Source organism: Nyctibius grandis, chromosome 14 (assembly GCF_013368605.1).
Source record: "Nyctibius grandis isolate bNycGra1 chromosome 14, bNycGra1.pri, whole genome shotgun sequence".
In the NCBI taxonomy this organism is placed as follows: domain Eukaryota; kingdom Metazoa; phylum Chordata; class Aves; order Nyctibiiformes; family Nyctibiidae; genus Nyctibius; species Nyctibius grandis.
In genome coordinates, this window is record NC_090671.1 from 4889709 (window position 1) to 4907898 (window position 18190).

Genomic DNA, 18190 nt, shown 5'->3' on the forward strand with positions numbered 1-18190 from the left:
ACGCTCGAAGTTACAGTTATCACTGAGGTACTGGTGGGAATGGTATGCAGAAAGGCTCTTGCTTGTGCTTATTCCTAGAGAATCCAAGGTCTCTGCTAAATTCCTCGCTAATTATGAGTGCAGAGCTGTAGGAGGGTCGCGTAAGCAAGTCTGCCTGCCAAAGATAAACCAGCCTGGGAACACCCCCCCTTGTTGTGTCTTAAACGACTTGATTCACAACTCTGGCCTATAGCTCTGGCGCCAGAGGGAGAGGTAAATCCTGTGGAGACAGAACAGTATCTTTTCCTCGGGGCCACCTGCACGTGCACCATCTCTGCAACATAAAGGCATCAACCACGCTTGCGCAGAAGCGGGGACATACAGCAGACAGCACAATTCTAGGGGATCACAACCACTAGAGACCACCAGAGACCACCAGAGACCCTTCCCCAATTCAGTACGTGTGCACAAAGACAGTTTCACAATATATTAGCATATGCACAAAGCTTTCTTAGAATAGGCGGGCTTTTCTCAGAAACTATATGAATATTCATTTTTTTATAATGTATATAACGAGTATGCTTTTGTCCCTCGGGGTGCATGCTAGGAGGAGAGATCCCCCATGCACCCAGCACTGCAATAAACCAGTGTTGGCTTTCTAAACTATCATTTGGTTTGGAGAGTTTTCTTGGTTACTATTTTTAGGTAACATGGGGGGCGGTGGTGGCCAGGTCTTTTCAAAAACCAAGCAAGCCTGCAAATGAGCGTATACGTGGAAGGAACTGTGCGGAACTGGGTGTCATACACAGAAATGTGAGATAGCGTGAAAAAGGAATATTTACCCTGAATATTTGTACCAGCCTCCAGAGCAGAGCAGGGCAGTCGGTGCTGCTGGGGCCAGGGCCAGTGCTGCCCATGCTGAGAAATCCCCGAAGGGCAGCAAGGGGAGCTGGGTGGCCCAACCGCTGTTTCCCACTGCCCGTTTTTTGGGCTTGTGCTACTAAGAGTGGTGCCCACGGATGGGAAATTGCTGAATGTAAACACAGCTGGTTTTCGCCTCCATCTGTTGCTGAACAGATTCATTTCACGTGTGCTGTACAGGTAAGTATCTTAGTGTTTCTCAGATGTAACAGCTCATACAAAATAAGAGTGAAGAACACACCAATGGTACCAGAAAGCCCCTATTGCTTTCGTGTTGGTAGAGAAAAAGATAATACTGGGTGTTGAAGTATAAGGATGTGGAAAGGGTGAGCGACTGTAATAAAATTCTCAGCACTTTACCCCATTCTGTGAGATGGTAATGTCACTGCTTCAGAAATAGTGACTGACAGCACTCAAATGAAGTTTTTGGTAGAGAGTCAGGCGTTCTCATGTCTGAGTACAAAAATCTTCACCATGAGAGCATGAGATAGGATGGGATCCACCTGCTCTAGGAAGTTATCTTTCAAAAGCAGGTGAGAAAAGATACTAGACACTCAAGATTCATTAAGATGTGTAAAATGTATCAGGCAAAAAGCATCTAATTCCCCCACCTCTGGCAGGGGAAAAAAACCCATGCATCTGCCTGTGCCGTTTGCAAGTGCTTTGTCCATAAATATGGAATGACAAGGTCAAGGATAACAAACTGACCTCCAAAAAGGCTTTAAATCTTTAACTCAAAAAACCTGAAGATCGCGTGGGAGACGTTTGTTTAGCGCTTTTAACCAACTTGTTTTGGAGGATCTTTCATCTTGGTTTAATAGTTCTCTTCCAGCCACTTCCTTCTAACTGGCTGTTAGAGGCATGGGGATTTGTCACAGATTGTGACTGGGTTTTCAGCTCCATTATTTGCCTTCACAGATGTCAAGGACCAGATGCTTCAAAGCATGTTTTACTCAAGCAGATCAGGCAAAGTTCAGTGTGCTTACAGGCCTACTCTTTGAAATATGGCAGTTTCCAGAAAAAAACCAGATAAATGCATGTCACATACCAGAAACAGCTGTATGGTCTCCCACCTTTCTGATGTGGTATTGAAAACAGAAAAGTGAGATGAGCGGAAGCTCCTGGAAACGGCTCTTGCTGAGCAAAGACAAAAGGCCAGAGACAGATGAGAACTCTTCTGCGTGGAAGTTTCAAGGAAGGAAGAGTATTCCCAAATGCGATTTAATACTGAATTAAGATACCACTGGGTTGAAAATACAAGTAAACCAGGGAGAATTGATGAGAAAAATACTGTTAAGAGGTTCAAGGACTTGGATTCCTGATATATGTACGACTTTTGTAATTAAGAATTTTAGGAGGGGGTTTGTGTGTAAGTGGAATACTTGCTATAAGTGGAACAGGGGTACTGTAAATAAGTAATTGTAGAAATGCATAATAATATCATTCCATTCTTCTGAGACTTAAAACATAAATAAAATGTAAAATTATCACTGGGCAGTGAAAATATTCCCTGGCTATGTTGTCTACAGCAGTAACTGTATTTCTTTTCAGATTGCTTTAGTTATCGTATGACACCCAAACAATAGACTGTTCTGAGCATTACTTATTCCCATGATTATAATACCAGAAATCAACCTTTTTTTTTACTTTTTATACTGAAATTCTTTTGACTCTAGACATACATAGTGACTAGTCTAAGCTGGTCCAAATTTCAGCAGCTCATCCTTGTTTTAATCAGCATCTGGAGGATACCATCCATACCTTTGGGGCCTTGTTAACTTCTTATTAATCTGATACTGCACTGAGATATCACATTTTTGCTTGAATGCTGAAGCTGTGACAAACTGTGCTGCTTTACTGTCTTGTTGAAAATCAGTCTGCTTTGTTAGAGAAATTTTCACAGACAGCAAATACACTGCTAGTGTGGGTAGGACAGCTTTATAGCATGTGTCCTAATGCCATAAGCCCTATCATTTTCAGATACTATCTTCATCTTCACCTCAACTACAAACTTTCCAGTGTGACACATCAACGTGTAGGGCAATTCCAGCTGGGCTGCTGGACGACTGCTTTGACATGGGTTTTGCTGAGCCTATGTGCTACTGAAAGCAGTATGAAGGCTCAGTACAGCTGTGTTTTTATATTGCAGAACACTTCCCGGCTTGCACATTTGACCCTTCACACTAGAGCTGTGTAGTCTCGGGCCACCTTAGCCAGTAGAGAGGCCTCAGACTGTCCTCCTTGGTCTCTTTCTGACGGGCTCCCTTGGCACTAACCCTCCTCCCCTTCTTACCTTAACTACTCCCTTGTCAGACTTGCCTTTAGTGGAAGGCCTTGGTTTAGGATTCACCCATTTTCCACTGTGTAAAACAACAAGCACTTCTGTGCTGTTTTCTGCCTCAATGTCCTCAAAGCAGGGACAAAACCCTCCATAGGTGCCTCCTCCGTCACCTTTCTCAGCTCTGACCTCTCCTTCAGGCACCAGGTCCCCTCCTCTCCCTCCCTTTTGTCCCTCTCTCCACCTCTGTGGTTTCTCACAGACGTGTAAATACCTCTGTACAGCTCTCTGTTCCCGTCCCGGAGATGCTCCTCTGCTCAGATCCTAGCGCTCTGCACACACATTTGAACCATTTGTTTCCCTCAAAGCTGCCACTTTCCTTCCTTCCCCGCTTGGGCCGAACATTTGCTGCCGTTCACGGTATGTAGTTTTTGCTCTTTTCCGAGGCAGGCGTTTGGACATGGCCCCCGCAACACCTCACGATGAGCAGGCAGCAAAACCGCAACAGAAACGGAGCTAAAAATCAGGCGGAGCGCGCGGGCAGGGGGTTACGGCGGCGGTTACCGCACCGCCAGCCCGAGCGGCTCGCACCGAACCGGCTCCCTCGCTGAAGTAACAATCGGCCGGGGGCTGGTTCGGGAGCCTGGGGGAAGGCGGGGCAGCCCGGCAGCGCCAGCCGCCCCCTGCCCGGGGAACCACCCCGCGCCCGGCCCGAGCCGCCCCCGGGGCGCGGGGGACCCCGGGCAGGCGGAACGCGGCCTCACGGCCCGGCGCGGCGGCGGGGACGCCGGTCCCTTCCGCCAGGGCCGGGCTTCCGGGCGATCAGGTGACGACGGCCGCTGACAGGGGAGCGGCGCGGGGCTGCTGCGGGGGAGCAGCGAGACCCGCCGGTGAGCCGAGCCGAGCCGAGCGGATCCCGGCCGTGGGCGGAGGGTGGGGGGAGCCGAGCCCGGGGGGCAGCTTTGAGGCGCGAAGGGAGCGGGCTGGGGCCGAGCCGTGCCCGGGGGCCGCGGGAAGGCCGGAGCCGCCTGCGCCCGCCTGAAACGAGCGGGGCGGGGGCGGGCGGAGCGGGGCGGCGGCGCCGCGGGAGCGCCGGCGTCGGCCAGCCTGGCCCCGGCCCTGGCCCCGGCCCTGGCCCTGGCCCTGGTCCCGCGGCCGCGGTCCCCCCCTGGCAGGCCCGGCGTGTGCCGCCCGCGCCGCCGGAGCTCCGGCGCGCTGGGCCCGGCGCCGCCTGCGAGGGTTTTCGTCCGGACTCCCCGTTTTTAGTGGCCCCGGTGCCCGGCCCCGCGCTCTGCGGCGAAGCCGAAACCCTCTGTGAGGAGAAGCGCCTGTTCCGCGTTAAGTAAATGTCTGGCTCTAGGTACGGCCGCAAAGCGTTAGCCTCTCGTCGTGCCATTATTTTTTTTTTCTATTCGGAATTGCTTATTACTTCTTCAACCACATCACAACTGTTTTATTTTATTTTTACATTTTGCTGCTAACCTGGTTAGCCCACTTAAAGGGCATTTGATGTTTTACATAACACTCCAAACCAGGAAAATGCTCAGGCAGTATTACCCAACTTGTTCTGTCAGGTTTTTTTCTTTTTTTTTTTTCTTTTGGACTTTAGGAGGTAAGAGAATGAAATCTTTGTCTAAAGATTGTGCAACATTTTCTTGGAGTCTATATTATACTTTTATGGAATGGTGAAAAAAAAATAATTACTTTAATCACTTGCTTTTTTTGATAGCTTGTAACAATGTCTGGCATTTGTGAGGTGTGTTGAACCCTTGGAGTTGCCAGAGCAGCCTCTCAGCAGGGCTCTTATGCTGGAAGCAGCAACTGTAACACAGACGTAGGTTGCAGAATCCCTGTTAATGAAATGAGGCCAAGCCAGGGCACGTTGGTCTGTAAGGCAAACGGCTGCTTTTCCAAGACCAGGTGGTCACGCGGGCTTGTACGTTGGGACCACTTTATGGTCGTACTAAAAAGCCGGTACATGGTGCTGTGCAGGTTACGGGAAGTGAAAAGATGAACTCAGAAAATGTTTCTGAGGTGTTAAAATGTAACGTGTTTGGGGGACAGAATAGAGGAAAAAGGTAGTGAGAGATAAATGTGTATTTAATCATTAACAGTAGGACTTCAGTCATGTATTTGCTAAGAATATCTAAAAATGACTGTCAAGAAGTAAATGTATTTTTTCTAGGCACTGTCAACAATTATCAACTAAGGTTACCTGTTAGTTTTACTTGAAGTCCAGGCAACTGTAATAGGTTAAGAATCAGATTTTTGTTAAACTTATGAGTGGGCATATTTAAATGAACTCTGAGTAATATTTTTAGATTTAGATAAAATTTCTAATGTTTATAAAATTTCTAATGTTTATAAAGTTGTCTGAAAATGACTTTGTCACTGTAGTGATAAGAAAAATAACCTGACAAGTTTTCCTTTTGATTTAAACAGCAAGAACTTCAGAAACTAAATCAGAACTTGTTTCAAAAACAAACTAGATTTGGATTGTTTCAATTTCAGTAATCCTGGATAAAATAAGATTCATTAGGAAAGATATATGGAAAAGTGTCTTTCTAATGAGATTTTACATCCAACAGTGCTCTTCTTTTTATTTCATTGTTATGTATTAGATATCACAAAGAGGAATAAACTTTGGGTTTTATTAATAAACTAGCCAGAGTGCTATATCCTCACCAGAAATCTTTCTCATTGCTCATGAAAGAAGATTAGAACTACTTCAGACATCCTAATGTTGTAGTGCTGTGAACTACAACTGTTTCAAACAGATGACATTAGCTTCTAATTTATACTCCCTCTCTGTCTTTCTCAGGTTGAATTATTGTTCACCTGCTGTGTTTCCAATGGATTTTTTTGTATGCTTTAGCTTACAATGGAAACTCTCCCAGTCTGACTTGGAAGTGTTTCTCTTGTATTTTTAGAGTCAGGTCAGTGTACTTTGGGAAATGCAGTAATTTTTCATTTGCTGAGTTCAGAAACGTGATCTTTTACGGTAGCCATTGGGCTTACATTTTCCTGGTGTGCAGTTTCTCGCATTAGTTTTATAGACTTAGTTTTTAAAGTATTTGAGTAAAATTTCTTTCATTTCTTATTGTCTGTTAGTGAGATATATATTTGAATGCTTGCAGTTAGATCACAGCTGAATTTTATATCCTTTCACTTGTTTTTTCTACTCATCATGTGTCTAGGGTTGATTTGGAGACCTGACCTAAAGGACAAGTGTTTAGCAAACCTGGACTGGCATCTCTAAATTCTGTTTACCTAACCCCAAAAGTCATGTTATATCCCACTGTACTTACAGTCTTCCTTCTGAACTCTAAATCAAAATGAAAATGGAGTTGGTTTGGTTTGTTGGGTTGTTCTGTTGGTTGGGTTTTGTTTTTTGTTTTTTTTTTTTAGCTTGTGGTTTGTTTGCGGTTTGGTTTCCATTGGTGGCACATTGGGTTTTGGTGGCACATTTCTTGTGCCCATTCCATAAAATGATGCTAGTGTTTTTTACAATGTGTTGTACTCCTTATTTTTAAGGAGGTTTTCTTGGTGTTGATATTCATTCCCAGCAAATATATATAGGTCTAAGTTGGGAAGTTTTCAAGCATTAAACTACTGAGCAAGATAGGCTGAAGATTCTGGTAGTAAGGATGTGTGAAAAATCCAAGCGTCTTTAGCATATAGTTTGTAGGCTGGCAGCATTTCCATCTGCCTTGAACTAACGTGAATTTTAATTTTGTACAATGAACTGTGTTGTTGCTGAGTGTAAATGAAGTCATGGTGTGAAATGCTAAGAGTCAGCAGTGCTGAAAGCAATGTACGTTAAAGTACAGCATCTGTGAATACAAAGCTGCCCTTCTGGGACACTGTGCAAAATGATGTAACTGAGTGAAAAAGCTCTGCAAAAATATATTTCACTTGCTGTCATTGAGCGTCTTCGCTGCAATACCTTCTTGAGGCTTGAGTATGATGCTTTCTTGACCGTGCAGTGGGATTGTATTGAATGAAAAAAGCTGTTGACAATAGCAGCTAGAGATACCGCGGGTTTATTTTTCTGCCCTGCACCACTACAAAGAGGGAACACTAAGGAAAGCCTTTAATGCTTGTGGGGTAAGTTTGCAAAGAAATTAGCTTCTGAAAAATTCATGTTGCCCTTTTAAAATGCTTAACTGTATGCTCGCAAAAAGTTCAGATAATCACCTGTTTCTTTCTCACAACCTTATCTAAGTATTCATATCCCTGCAGCAGCAACGTGAGGTCAGAGTTTCATGAAAAGCACAGTGGGATATTTTAAACGTTTTTGTTTTGGTGAATTAATTTCTGTAACTGATGAAGCTCTCTTAGTTCTTGGATTAAAAATCCTGTACTGGTAAAAGTGTTTGGTTTTGGAAATTTAAAGGCCTTGTGCTCAGTCTCAAAGTTTTAGGTACTGTGAAGTTTGCATATCAAGGAATTAGACGGTAGAGGTTGTTGTTACTGAAATAAAATAGTGTTCTCTGATAAATGTAATGATGTTAATGAGAGGTGAAAGCATGTAACTAAAATTAAAACACATTAAAATAAAATTTTTGTAGTACTTATGCATTACTACTAGATTAGAAATGTCTGGTAGTTTTAAATTACTAGAAACGTTTGATAGTCATATCAACACACTGCTGTGATAGCAGCAATATACTGCTGATGAGACAAATCAAGTACTAAGCCACCTTTGCTTGCCGTTATTATCATTAATATCCCAGACTAATTAATACTGAACTTAAAACTGCATTAAGTCAGTCTGTCCAAACTGTGAACTGCTTCATGATTAAATCCTATTTCAGACTGCGCTCACAGTTATAACTTGCATTAAATTTTTGGAAAAGCATGTATGACTAGGTGAGCTCATTCTTCTAATAAAAAAAGGCATTTATGAGAAAATACGATGGTTTTGGTTCGTCTGTGGATCTCAGTTGCTTATCAGTAACTTTAAAATACAGGTCACATATCAGCCAGGTCATACTATAGGACTTTAAAGTAGCTTAGTTTCTAAAAAAAGATCCCTCCTGGCTATGTTAAACTAAAACCATCAACAATAGGATTCAAGTGCTTCTTAGACAAATCACTACCAATTTGGAACAGGACAAGAATGGAATGTTAATGTTATCATGCCAAGAAGTTGTTTGGGTTGTTTTTTTTTTTCCCTTTCTCACTGCTAGGATTCCAACAGGAAAATTTTCTTGACCTGTGTCTGGGTAGCTCTTAAGGATGGCGAGCAAAGGACCCACGACTTCTACATCAACAAAGAACTCCAGTACTGGAGGGACCAGCGGCAGCAGTAGCAGTAACGATGCTGGGGACAATGCTAATCAGGACAACACTTTCGAATGTAACATCTGTTTAGACACTGCCAAGGATGCGGTTATCAGCTTGTGTGGGCATCTCTTCTGGTAAGTCCTCAAGCCCCCACAGATAAACCAGAACACCGTATATGATTTGTGTAATTCTAGATGTTAAATAAAATGTCTTGTATAAAATGAGTAAGGACTATGGTTTTGCTTTAGGAGCAGTTTGTATTTGCTCCTCAACTGTTTTTCTTTGCTCATGTTCCAGGGAGTGGGTTCCTTGTGTCCTAAACTTCCTATACTTCTGGATTATTTTGTAAAAGCAAATAAAAAAGCAGCCCCACGTTGACAGTTCAGTGTTCGTTGGTACTGCTTGGCTATGTGTGTTATTTTATTTGTGCTGTCTGGTCTAGCACAGGTATCTTGTTCAGACCTAAATTCCTTTCTAACCTGTGCGTACCTAAACGTGCATCTGAAACTGGGTTCTGGAGGCCAAATTGTAGTTTTCATACTTCCTACAAGCTTGCTCTTTTTTCCTTTGAAACCATAAAAAAGAAAAATTAGATAACAAGCTTTTACATGTGGGCTATTTCTCTTTTCCTGTGGTATTGCAGTTGTAATACTAACTTTTCAGTTCTTTGGTGTGACTTGGGAATGTATTGCGCAAGTATAATCATGCAGCATTTCTTATTTGGGTAACTTGGTCTAGAATATCCTTTTTCTTGAATGTTAAGAAGTTATTAAGGATTGACATGGCCAAATGTTTGGGTTTTTTTGGTTCATTTTACACAGTAGGCTAAATTATGCTCTTTAATAAAAAGAGGCCTAAAAGAGCATTTCTTTTCTGTATAAATATATGTAACATCTTAAAATCCAGGTTTTTATTCTAGGAGGAGATGGAAAATCACTTGCTGATGGCATGTTAAGATAAAATTAGATTAAATTATTGCACAAGAGGATTTGGAAGAATGGAACCTTAAAAAACTAGCATGTATCTTGTCTGAATAGTGTTGCCAAGACCACTTTGAAAGCAGATGGTTGCTTAGCGGTTTTATCTCATAGCTTGCTAGTTTGTCTTTGACCTTTTTTAAGTTGCCATATTAATTTAATCTTAAGAGTAGTTCTGTATAGTGGGAATTTCTCTGCCCTGGGCAACTGGGTCTCATGTCAATAGCTGACCCTGCTCTGAGCATCAGGTTGGACAAGAGGCCACCTGAGGTACTGTCCAGCTTGAATTATTCCATGATTCCACGAATGTGGCCGATGTTTTAGCTAAATGTCCCTTGCGTGACTTCTTTTAAGATCCTGAAGTCTCATTACTGATATCTTCCTCATTTGCATCTTGGCTCAAGGATATTTTTTCATGGTATCAGAAGAGAAAATCTGTACAGTAAACACTAAGATAAATTAAGCCTCTCTATGGGCCTTTGGTATGGATGAGAACCCAGGAATCAAAGGTGATGTGACGAGAATCACATTAGCAACTAACGTAGATTGCATAACCTGAAAAGACCAGTGGAGATCAGGCTTGGGCTGTGATTTCAAAAATTATTTTAATGGGAGGTTAAGGAACTGGCCCAGCTGGATTCCAGGATTCTGTTGTCTCCGAGCTGTGCTGTCTGTGGTACACTTTATATGTTTGTCAGATCAAGTTGTCACTAACTAATTCTATTTTCCCCTCTTTTTCTGCTCTGTGAACAAATTGTCCTGGGAATGCTCACAGTTGGCCTTGTTTACACCAGGTAAGACAGGTTTCCTTTTACTTTGTCTTTCATCAGCTCCTGTTACTCAATAAAGCCCTTGGTTCTCTGGAGTATCCCCCTCTTTTCAAATGCGCTACTTTCTCTCTAGGGAAATTGCAACCTGCTAATGCAACTTCATGCGCAACACCTTGCAATCTGCTCTTTCAGCAGAAAGAAAACTTAGATTCTGTTCCACTTGCCTCCCACTTTTGAGTTTCTTAAACACTGAATATTCCCAGTTTTGGTAGGGGAATTACTGTAGGCAGTTCACAGGGGTTTAGTTTGCAGGCTTAAGTGTTGAGTGTACTTCTCTTTGCGTATGTAGTGTTTTACATTGTGGTACCATTATAGAAAAGACAGATGAAAGGAGGGTATATACACTAGCCCTTGGCCTATGCAGGACTGTTGGAACTGCTTATTTTTTCGTATTTTGCTCCAGTGCAGTTCTGAATGTGTACACACCAGCAAGTGGATCGTACCAGAACAACAGCCAAAATGCCAACTCCACTTTGGAGAGTACTTGGCACTTATTAAAACGTTTTGCTCCATGGCTTTCTGAGAAAAAAAAGTCTCTCTGCCTGGCTGCAAATGAGGTTTGCATGTTGTTGTTTTAATGGTCTTTTACTAGTTTTCTTATAATTGCCTTTCTTTTAGTGGCTAGAGACCAGGCCAAACAGACAAGTGTGTCCTGTATGCAAAGCCGGAATCAGTCGAGATAAAGTTATTCCTCTGTATGGAAGAGGTAGCACTGGGCAACAGGACCCCAGGTAAGAAACCTAAATACAGCTATTTTTGTGTGAAAACTAAAGATGAACCTTTAGTTTAAGGTCTTAAGATGAAACTGTTAGAGTGCTGGATTCACAATTTGAAATACTTTGTCAAAAGACAGATATAACTGACATTTCTGCCAAATATTTCTGTCTTTTTCAGGGCCTGGGTTTGCACACCTTATTTCTTGTTCAACTGGCAATTTATTTTAATTTGAATTGGGTGTGAATCATCAGTTACAAGTGGCAGGTTGCAATGAATGTTATCTGACTGGAGAAGCTGATATAAAATGTTAATCTCCTCAGTTTCTAGCCTTTGCAATGGGACTTTGTTATTCAAAAGTGCAGTATCTCAGTTCAGGGATGTGATGCTGAAGGGTCATAAGCTGGGTGGTCTACTCGCCCACACACCACCTCCAGCTCTGCTGCAGCACGGCCCTGTGAGAGCATGCACTGTGTCTGTTCTGTCTTATTAGCCAGGCTATTGCAGATACTATTGACATGTATCCTTGCACTTGGGCTAATTTCACAACTTCCTGCAGAGAGAAAACTCCACCACGACCCCAAGGACAGAGACCTGAACCAGAGAACAGAGGGGTAAGTGAAAAAACAAGCTCAAGCAGATAAGTTGTTTATATTGACGGTGGTATTTATTCATCCTGGAGGACATAATGTGCGCATGAGATCCTGTGTGAGGATCCTATAGCTTACATTTCTTGCACATCCCCAGTGGGTTGTTCATGAATAATTGACAGCTGTGGTGTGGTGGAAAACTCCATTCCTATGCTCTTTAGTATCCCAGCGAATGGGCTAAGTTGAATCGTGCTTCATGAAAACAGCCCTGTGTGGCATCACTGGAAATGCTCTTCATACTTGAATGTTCTCCATGTATAAATACAAGGAACACTTTGCTTTGAAAATTGTTTGTGGAAGTATATTTCTGTCAAACTATACCTGGCATGGAAATCTATAATCCATGCATGAACTTACTTTTTTGGCACTGACACCTGCTTCTAGCATTTCTAAGGGATGTTACTGTACCATGGCATTACAAACAAAAGAATGTAGATCTCTGTTGCATGTGTGTTAATTTGAAGAAGGATCTGTGGTTTTGTTGAGGAGATTACATAGAGTGAATGTAAACAGCAGCTGGCATAGATTGAACAGACGTGGGAGCAGCCAGTAGGACAGACCACAGTGTTCTTTAGCACAATGGCAGTGAGCATGACCTGATGAAACAATTGCACATTTCTGCGTAACTCAGTGTAGGGTCCTCAGAGAGCATGTGTATACCTCATGCTTCAAGCAAACAACTCTGCTGGGTGTGATTAAGGAACATTTCTGTATTGAATGTATTGGGAGCTCAGTTGTTCTCTCTCGCTAGGGAGTTGCTTTGTTATTAAATCAGCTGCTATACCTTGTTTGAACCTTTTAGCTGGTGCTGCCATCGGTCAGAGGAATCTGGTAGGAAGACACAGCAGTAGTGATGCTGCCCTCCTGTTTCCTACAGGTGCAGGACCTGCCATGCAGAGCACTTTGCTGGCTCTGATAGTTAATGGCAAAATGCTTGAGAAGAGTCATAGTCAAAAGATTAACTCCTCAAACCAAGGATCAACCCAGAAGTGTCTGCCTTTTTATAGGAGTGAAATAATCTTTGTCCTCCCACTGTTGGGAGGTAATAGAGGGTTTTTCAGAATTGGTATCACTGTTTTAAGAGGAGAGTTTGATGGATTACAGAACACGGTGACTGTGAGATCTCCACAGTTTTTAAACACGACACAACTACTTAGATTCATATACAGTTGGTTCTCAAATAATGCACTGCTTTTGTACAGTAGGATTGATCTTGATTCAGAAGACTTATCTCTTGACTTGGTGTGGTATTTTAGTCTGGATCCCATAGGGGTCAATGTTGTTGCATTGTAACTCTTTTTTCCTCCTTTCCTTACGCCTTGCATTCCTGCCCCAGATGACTTTATCTGCCACCTTAATTAGAGTCCCCCTGGTAATTTTTTTTTTTGGTATTCTTCTTCTCTATAATGCTCTATGCATCCCTCTGGCAATTTATCACTTTACTGAATGTTTAAATGATGCACGTGTCATGAAAATCAATGCAGATTATTTTTTTACAATGCCTTTCTTATAGTTGTATGGCTAATGGCTATTAATACAAAATTATTAATATGTTGTTAAGACATTCTAAAAAGAATTGGTAATGTTGATTCTGATATACTGTCAGATGTATACTATTGTAAGTCGAGAAACGTTAGAGAAACGCTTTTGTTAATTTGTGACCTTCAAGCAAGAACTGTGTTCCTAGTTTTCATTTTCTCAAACTTTTGGGTTGCTCTGGCAAGTTTGCTACTGTGTGAAACGTTTTAAAACCAGGAGAACTAAGGAGGTATTTAACAATAGCGTGGCAGACTGAAAGCTGACAGACAGCATGATGCTCCTTCAGCTGTAGGAAAGCCAGTGAAGAGAAATGTCTGCACTTTTACAAAATATTCTGAAATAGGCTTTAAATGATTGGTACCTTTTTTCTCTTCTGTTGCTTTGTTCTCTGCAGGGATTCCAGGGCTTTGGGTTTGGCGATGGTGGCTTCCAAATGTCATTCGGAATTGGGGCGTTTCCCTTTGGTATATTTGCAACAGCATTCAACATAAACGACGGCCGACCTCCTCCAGGTACCATGCATCCTGTCTTCTCCGAGTGTCCTGTCACAAAAACAGATGTCTTACATACTCCCTTGTAGCTTTTAAACAAATAGCCTGCTAAATGACAAAACTTTCTGAACAGTAAAGTAAATCAGCGTTGTAAATAGAAACACAAAATGAGGGAAGACACCCAGTAGAGAACATAGTCTGTGGCTTACAGGTTTGGTACGAGTGCTTATATAAGCAGCAAGTTTGTCACTTCCATATGATTTGCGGAAAGCCCTCCTGAGAGGACACTGGCACTGGAGAGGGACACTGGCACTGGAGACTTCTCCCCTTTAATTCAAATGTCTCCTCTGGTACTCCAGCAGACTCCTTCTGCAAAACGAGACAAATTGGACTAGAGTTTCTAATAATAATAAAAAGGAGTCAGTAGGGTGTACGAAGGAGACCCATGTTTTGAAAACGGCAGGAAGGACCATTTCCTGAAAGATGAGAAGGAATAATTTGAACTGGTGCTCTGTACCACAAAATAATGACAGCAAAGATTGCTCCTTTTTCAGAAATTCCTCTCTGAGACAGTCATCTGTATTCCACAAGAAGTAACTTTCTGGTGAAATGATTTCACTGTTTTTAATTAAGAAAAAACAGTTGGGTTACTTCAAGTAGTGGCCTTGCTCTCTAAAAATTGAGTAATCTGCGAAAACCTCTCCGTCTGAGGCAAACTGAGTCTACCCGTTTTGAACAAGAAAACGTACTGCCTAGGATTTTCTGGACTTCCTCTGTGAAAGGTTGTGTCTGGCAAATCTTCTTCACCGTGTCATATGGCATAGGAATTATGAGAAACAGAATCACATTCTTCATGTCATACCTGTTTTGCCAAGGACCTGTGCTGTCCCTGAGTCAAATTAGCTTGCCTATTAACTGTACTTCACTGTCCACTGAAAATTTGTATGAAGGTGTGACTGAGCTAAGGAGTATGTAAATATATGCTGTTGTAACAGCCATAATTTAATCAACTCCTTTATCTGCTTTTCATCTGTGGATTCAATACAGCAGTTCCAGAAAGGCACGGCTTGAGCTTTAGAGCTTGTGCGCTTTTCATTAGTTCTCTTGGTCAAAGCTACATGCGCAACTTTGACTGTTTTACCATTTCCTTATTTAGAGGTTGTTTCACCTTGATGGGGGAGGAGCGCTCAGGTAGAGGTGGTAAAGTTCCTTAGGATGGGAGCAGTGAACTTAGCTGAGCAGTCAACAGTGAACTAAGCGGTGAACTTGGCTCAGTGCTGTCCCCAGAAGTACTCTGAGCAGACCTGGGTGTACTCTAGCACTTGGAGCTGCCTACTGCTATTAGTCATGAGCAGGTTTACCATGAGTCCTGCTTCAGGGAGCTGATGCTTGTCTTCTTTCTGATCTTCCAGTATGGCCGGCCAGTCTGAGGGTAGGAAATAGCCAGTTTCTCACCAAATAGATTCCTTGCATATCTTTCAATTTATGAATGTACTATGTTCAGAATATACTCAATTCTGGAGAAGCAGAAGGAGCTGAACTGTTTTGTTGTTTGTTTTTTTTTTTACTTCCTGTTTTCCAGCTGTTCCAGGGACTCCTCAATATGTGGATGAGCAATTCCTATCCCGCCTCTTCCTGTTCGTGGCTCTGGTGATAATGTTCTGGCTGTTGATTGCATAAATCTTTTCCATTATTCTGTATATTCATGGCCAACAAGGCCACTGAAACACTTACAAACTGCATCCCCATCCCATTTTAAACCTCTTGGTGTCTGGTTCCATAGCTAACTGTGGGCTTCAGGAATTGGTGGTACCACAGCACAATGAGGAATCTTGCATTTTGCACCAGAGTTGGAAATTAAACATTGGTTAAAGAGTATATTTCAGCTCAACTGTCTTGTACAAGTTCCTGCCACAAACCATGGGCCTAGCTTTGAGCTCTGCTCCTAAAAGGAGTGCTGCTTTGAAACCCTGTGCCAATCAGTGACACCAGGTTTATCTGAAAGACAGTTGCCCCAAGGTAGACTGGGCAGGTAAGGAAACTTCTGCAGCATGATCAGTATCTCACGCTTGGCAACCACGATGGACCTGCCAGAGCTGCAGATATTATTTAATGTCTTCACATCAACATCCAGCCTTCTTCAGGAAATCATCTGCAGCACTGCTGAGACTCTTTGGGCACAGCATGTGATGCAAATGGAACCAGGTTTGGAGACTGGTTTCTTTTCTTTTTGTTATTTCCTGGCATGATGGAAAACCCCTCCTGAAGTGATTCTAATGGCTGTTAGAAGAAGGGATACAAGTTTATGCTGCAATTTTTTAAAGCCTGAATTTGCTGGAGCCAGACACTGGAAGATTCTCTCCTTGTGGAGCTGGGTGGGGTTGCCGAACAGTACAATGCACCTGCCTGCCTCACCCAGCCCGGTTCCTCATTGACAAAGCAGTGTTGTCTTCCTTGGTTCTGCGGAGCAGCCTGTGGCTGCATTCATGGATAATCCCCTCACAACCTTGTCACTGAGCTACATTTATTCTTCCCAAGGCTTTGAGACTTTCTACACAAAGTCATATACTCCAAATAAAATCCTATTACAGATCTGAGATCAGCTTGTTTGGGGAGAGGAACAAAAGGCATCTTTACATGAGTTTTTAGGTTCAACTTGTTATACTGTAAAATTATACAGGAGGAAAAATGAGATCGTGCCTTTGCTAGCACATGCCACAGAGGGAACATTTGGAAAAGCTGCTCTCTACAGGTGCATACAGCTACCCCATGCCACAGCTGAACAGCTATGGTGCAAGAGTCTCTGCAGTTATCTACCAAAGATATAATTTGAAGTGCTGGAGGAGACCACAAACATTTATGTGCTGAGAGGAAAAGATTTCAGACGGTGAGCACTCTGTAGCCATTTTGGAATCCTGTTGGGTATACAGCTTTAAGGAGTACTGCTGATGCATTTGTGTAGATCCCTTCAGAACAGCAGGTGGGAGAGATTCCCTAGCAAGATGGACAGTTTTCATATTTCTCTGACTGGGCAATTCAATTTTTTTTTTATTGTTTTTAGATTATTTCGATTCAGATTGCTGATAGTCTTAAGGATTTCCTGCAATATGAATATTTTTACTTCCTTGGCAGTAGACAGATAACTGACAAACAAATCAACTCATAGAAACTTTGTTTCAATAGCTAAGGCTTTTCTAGAGTATGGATGGGGTTCCTGGGTAGGTCACCTTAATTCATTGTTGTAGAAGCTTATTTATGTAATTATAAACTGTTCATTTTAGTATCAAGACAGAGGATGACTGAAGTTTAACTTGCCTACCTCCAAAATTCCATCCGGCAAGTAGAATGTTGCAAAGCTTCTGCAGTGTTCTGCCACGTCTAGTCAAATTTATACCTGACTTGATGATAATCTGGCAGAATATATTGCTCAACTGTAGTTGAAGTAGTGCTTCAACTGTTGTTCTGTGGCACTTTTGAGAAGCTTAACTTCTTCTGCATATGGTTCTTCTCAAGTGCATAACTAGGACCCTTTCTAGGAGAAAGGGTGTTTATTGCATTCTTACAAGCAACTGGCTGTAGTGCGATGTCGCAGCTTTGACTTCCTCTCGTGAGCAGGCAGCACCACCTGCTGATGGAACGGGAAAGTTCATGGGATAGTAAAAGGGGTGGTTTTCCTTCTCCCTTTTGTATTGAGAAACTCGATGCTAAGAGCAGAGGAGGAGCAGGGTGTCCCTTTAAAGGCTTTTTCCGATAAAGAGGACAGAAAAGTGACTGTAATAGGTTCAAGAGGTATTGAAACTGATTTAACTAACACGTTTTAAAATACAGAATTTTAACGGCTTGGGTTTTTTTTTTTTCCATCTATTGATGAGAGACATAACGAATTTAGACGGAGGCGGCTGCAGAAACATGACTGAGAGTTCTTATTTTCTGGCAATCCAAGAATGAAATAGTCTAAAAGTGTTAATGCTTTTGTTCCTACCTTTTTCTTGGTGTGCTTTTTGTATCTTACCACTTCCCCCCCTCGTACTCGGACTGCACACAGCCCATAATGGCTCGGTTAGTGCATTACCATTACTGTTCACTAATTTTCACTGTTGTGAAAGTGATTTAGAATTAAAAAAATGGTTTTACATTGACTGGAGTGCGCCGCCATTCCTTTGTGCTTCGCGGCCGGACTGAGGTGAGGCGCCTGCCCGAGCCCTACCTCGAGGACGGGGTGTGGATGAGCCCCTTGCTGCGCCGTGCCTCAGGATGCGGGTGGGACGGGGGCTCACTCTTCCCTCACCGGGGCATCGGGGCCGTTCCACGAGCGGCAGCGGCCAGTGGGGCCGGGCCAGGCCGGGCCCGGCGCAGGGGAGGCCCCGCGGAGCGGCCCCTAGACGGGAGCTGCCGCGCCCGCCCGTTCACCGCCCGCCACGGCACGTGGTGGGAGGGACTGGGGGCATGGCCGCACTATCATTGGTTCTCGCCGCGGAAGGGGCGGGACGGTCACCGCGGAGTAGCGCGGGGATTGGCCTGT

General features: G+C 43.1%; 1 protein-coding gene across 3 annotated transcripts; it reads left to right on the forward strand.

Moving 5' to 3' along the window:
* The first annotated feature begins 3964 nt into the window (after positions 1-3964).
* Positions 3965-17807, forward strand: RNF185 (ring finger protein 185). 3 transcript variants are annotated; one of them, XM_068412956.1, is made up of 8 exons: positions 4020-4068; positions 4445-4538; positions 8371-8601; positions 10220-10238; positions 10893-11005; positions 11548-11602; positions 13572-13689; positions 15251-17807. In XM_068412956.1, exons 3-8 carry the CDS (start codon positions 8420-8422, stop codon positions 15346-15348), a joined length of 585 nt encoding a protein of 194 aa, XP_068269057.1. In that variant the 5' UTR covers positions 4020-4068; positions 4445-4538; positions 8371-8419; the 3' UTR covers positions 15349-17807. The 3 variants fall into 3 exon arrangements, with proteins under 3 accessions (XP_068269056.1, XP_068269057.1, XP_068269059.1); XM_068412955.1 differs by lacking the exon at positions 4445-4538 and having other exon boundaries at positions 3965-4068; XM_068412958.1 differs by lacking the exons at positions 4020-4068; positions 4445-4538 and adding an exon at positions 5964-6114.
* Positions 17808-18190: the final 383 nt, after the last annotated feature.

Excerpts from the sequence above, each read along its gene's own strand:
- RNF185 (XM_068412955.1), top strand. The coding sequence starts at position 8,420 with ATGGCGAGCAAAGGACCCACGACTTCTACATCAACAAAGAACTCCAGT. Across the intron at positions 11,006-11,547 it reads ACTGGGCAACAGGACCCCAG|AGAGAAAACTCCACCACGAC; the intron begins GTAAGAAACCTA and ends AACTTCCTGCAG. Across the intron at positions 11,603-13,571 it reads CTGAACCAGAGAACAGAGGG|GGATTCCAGGGCTTTGGGTT; the intron begins GTAAGTGAAAAA and ends TGTTCTCTGCAG.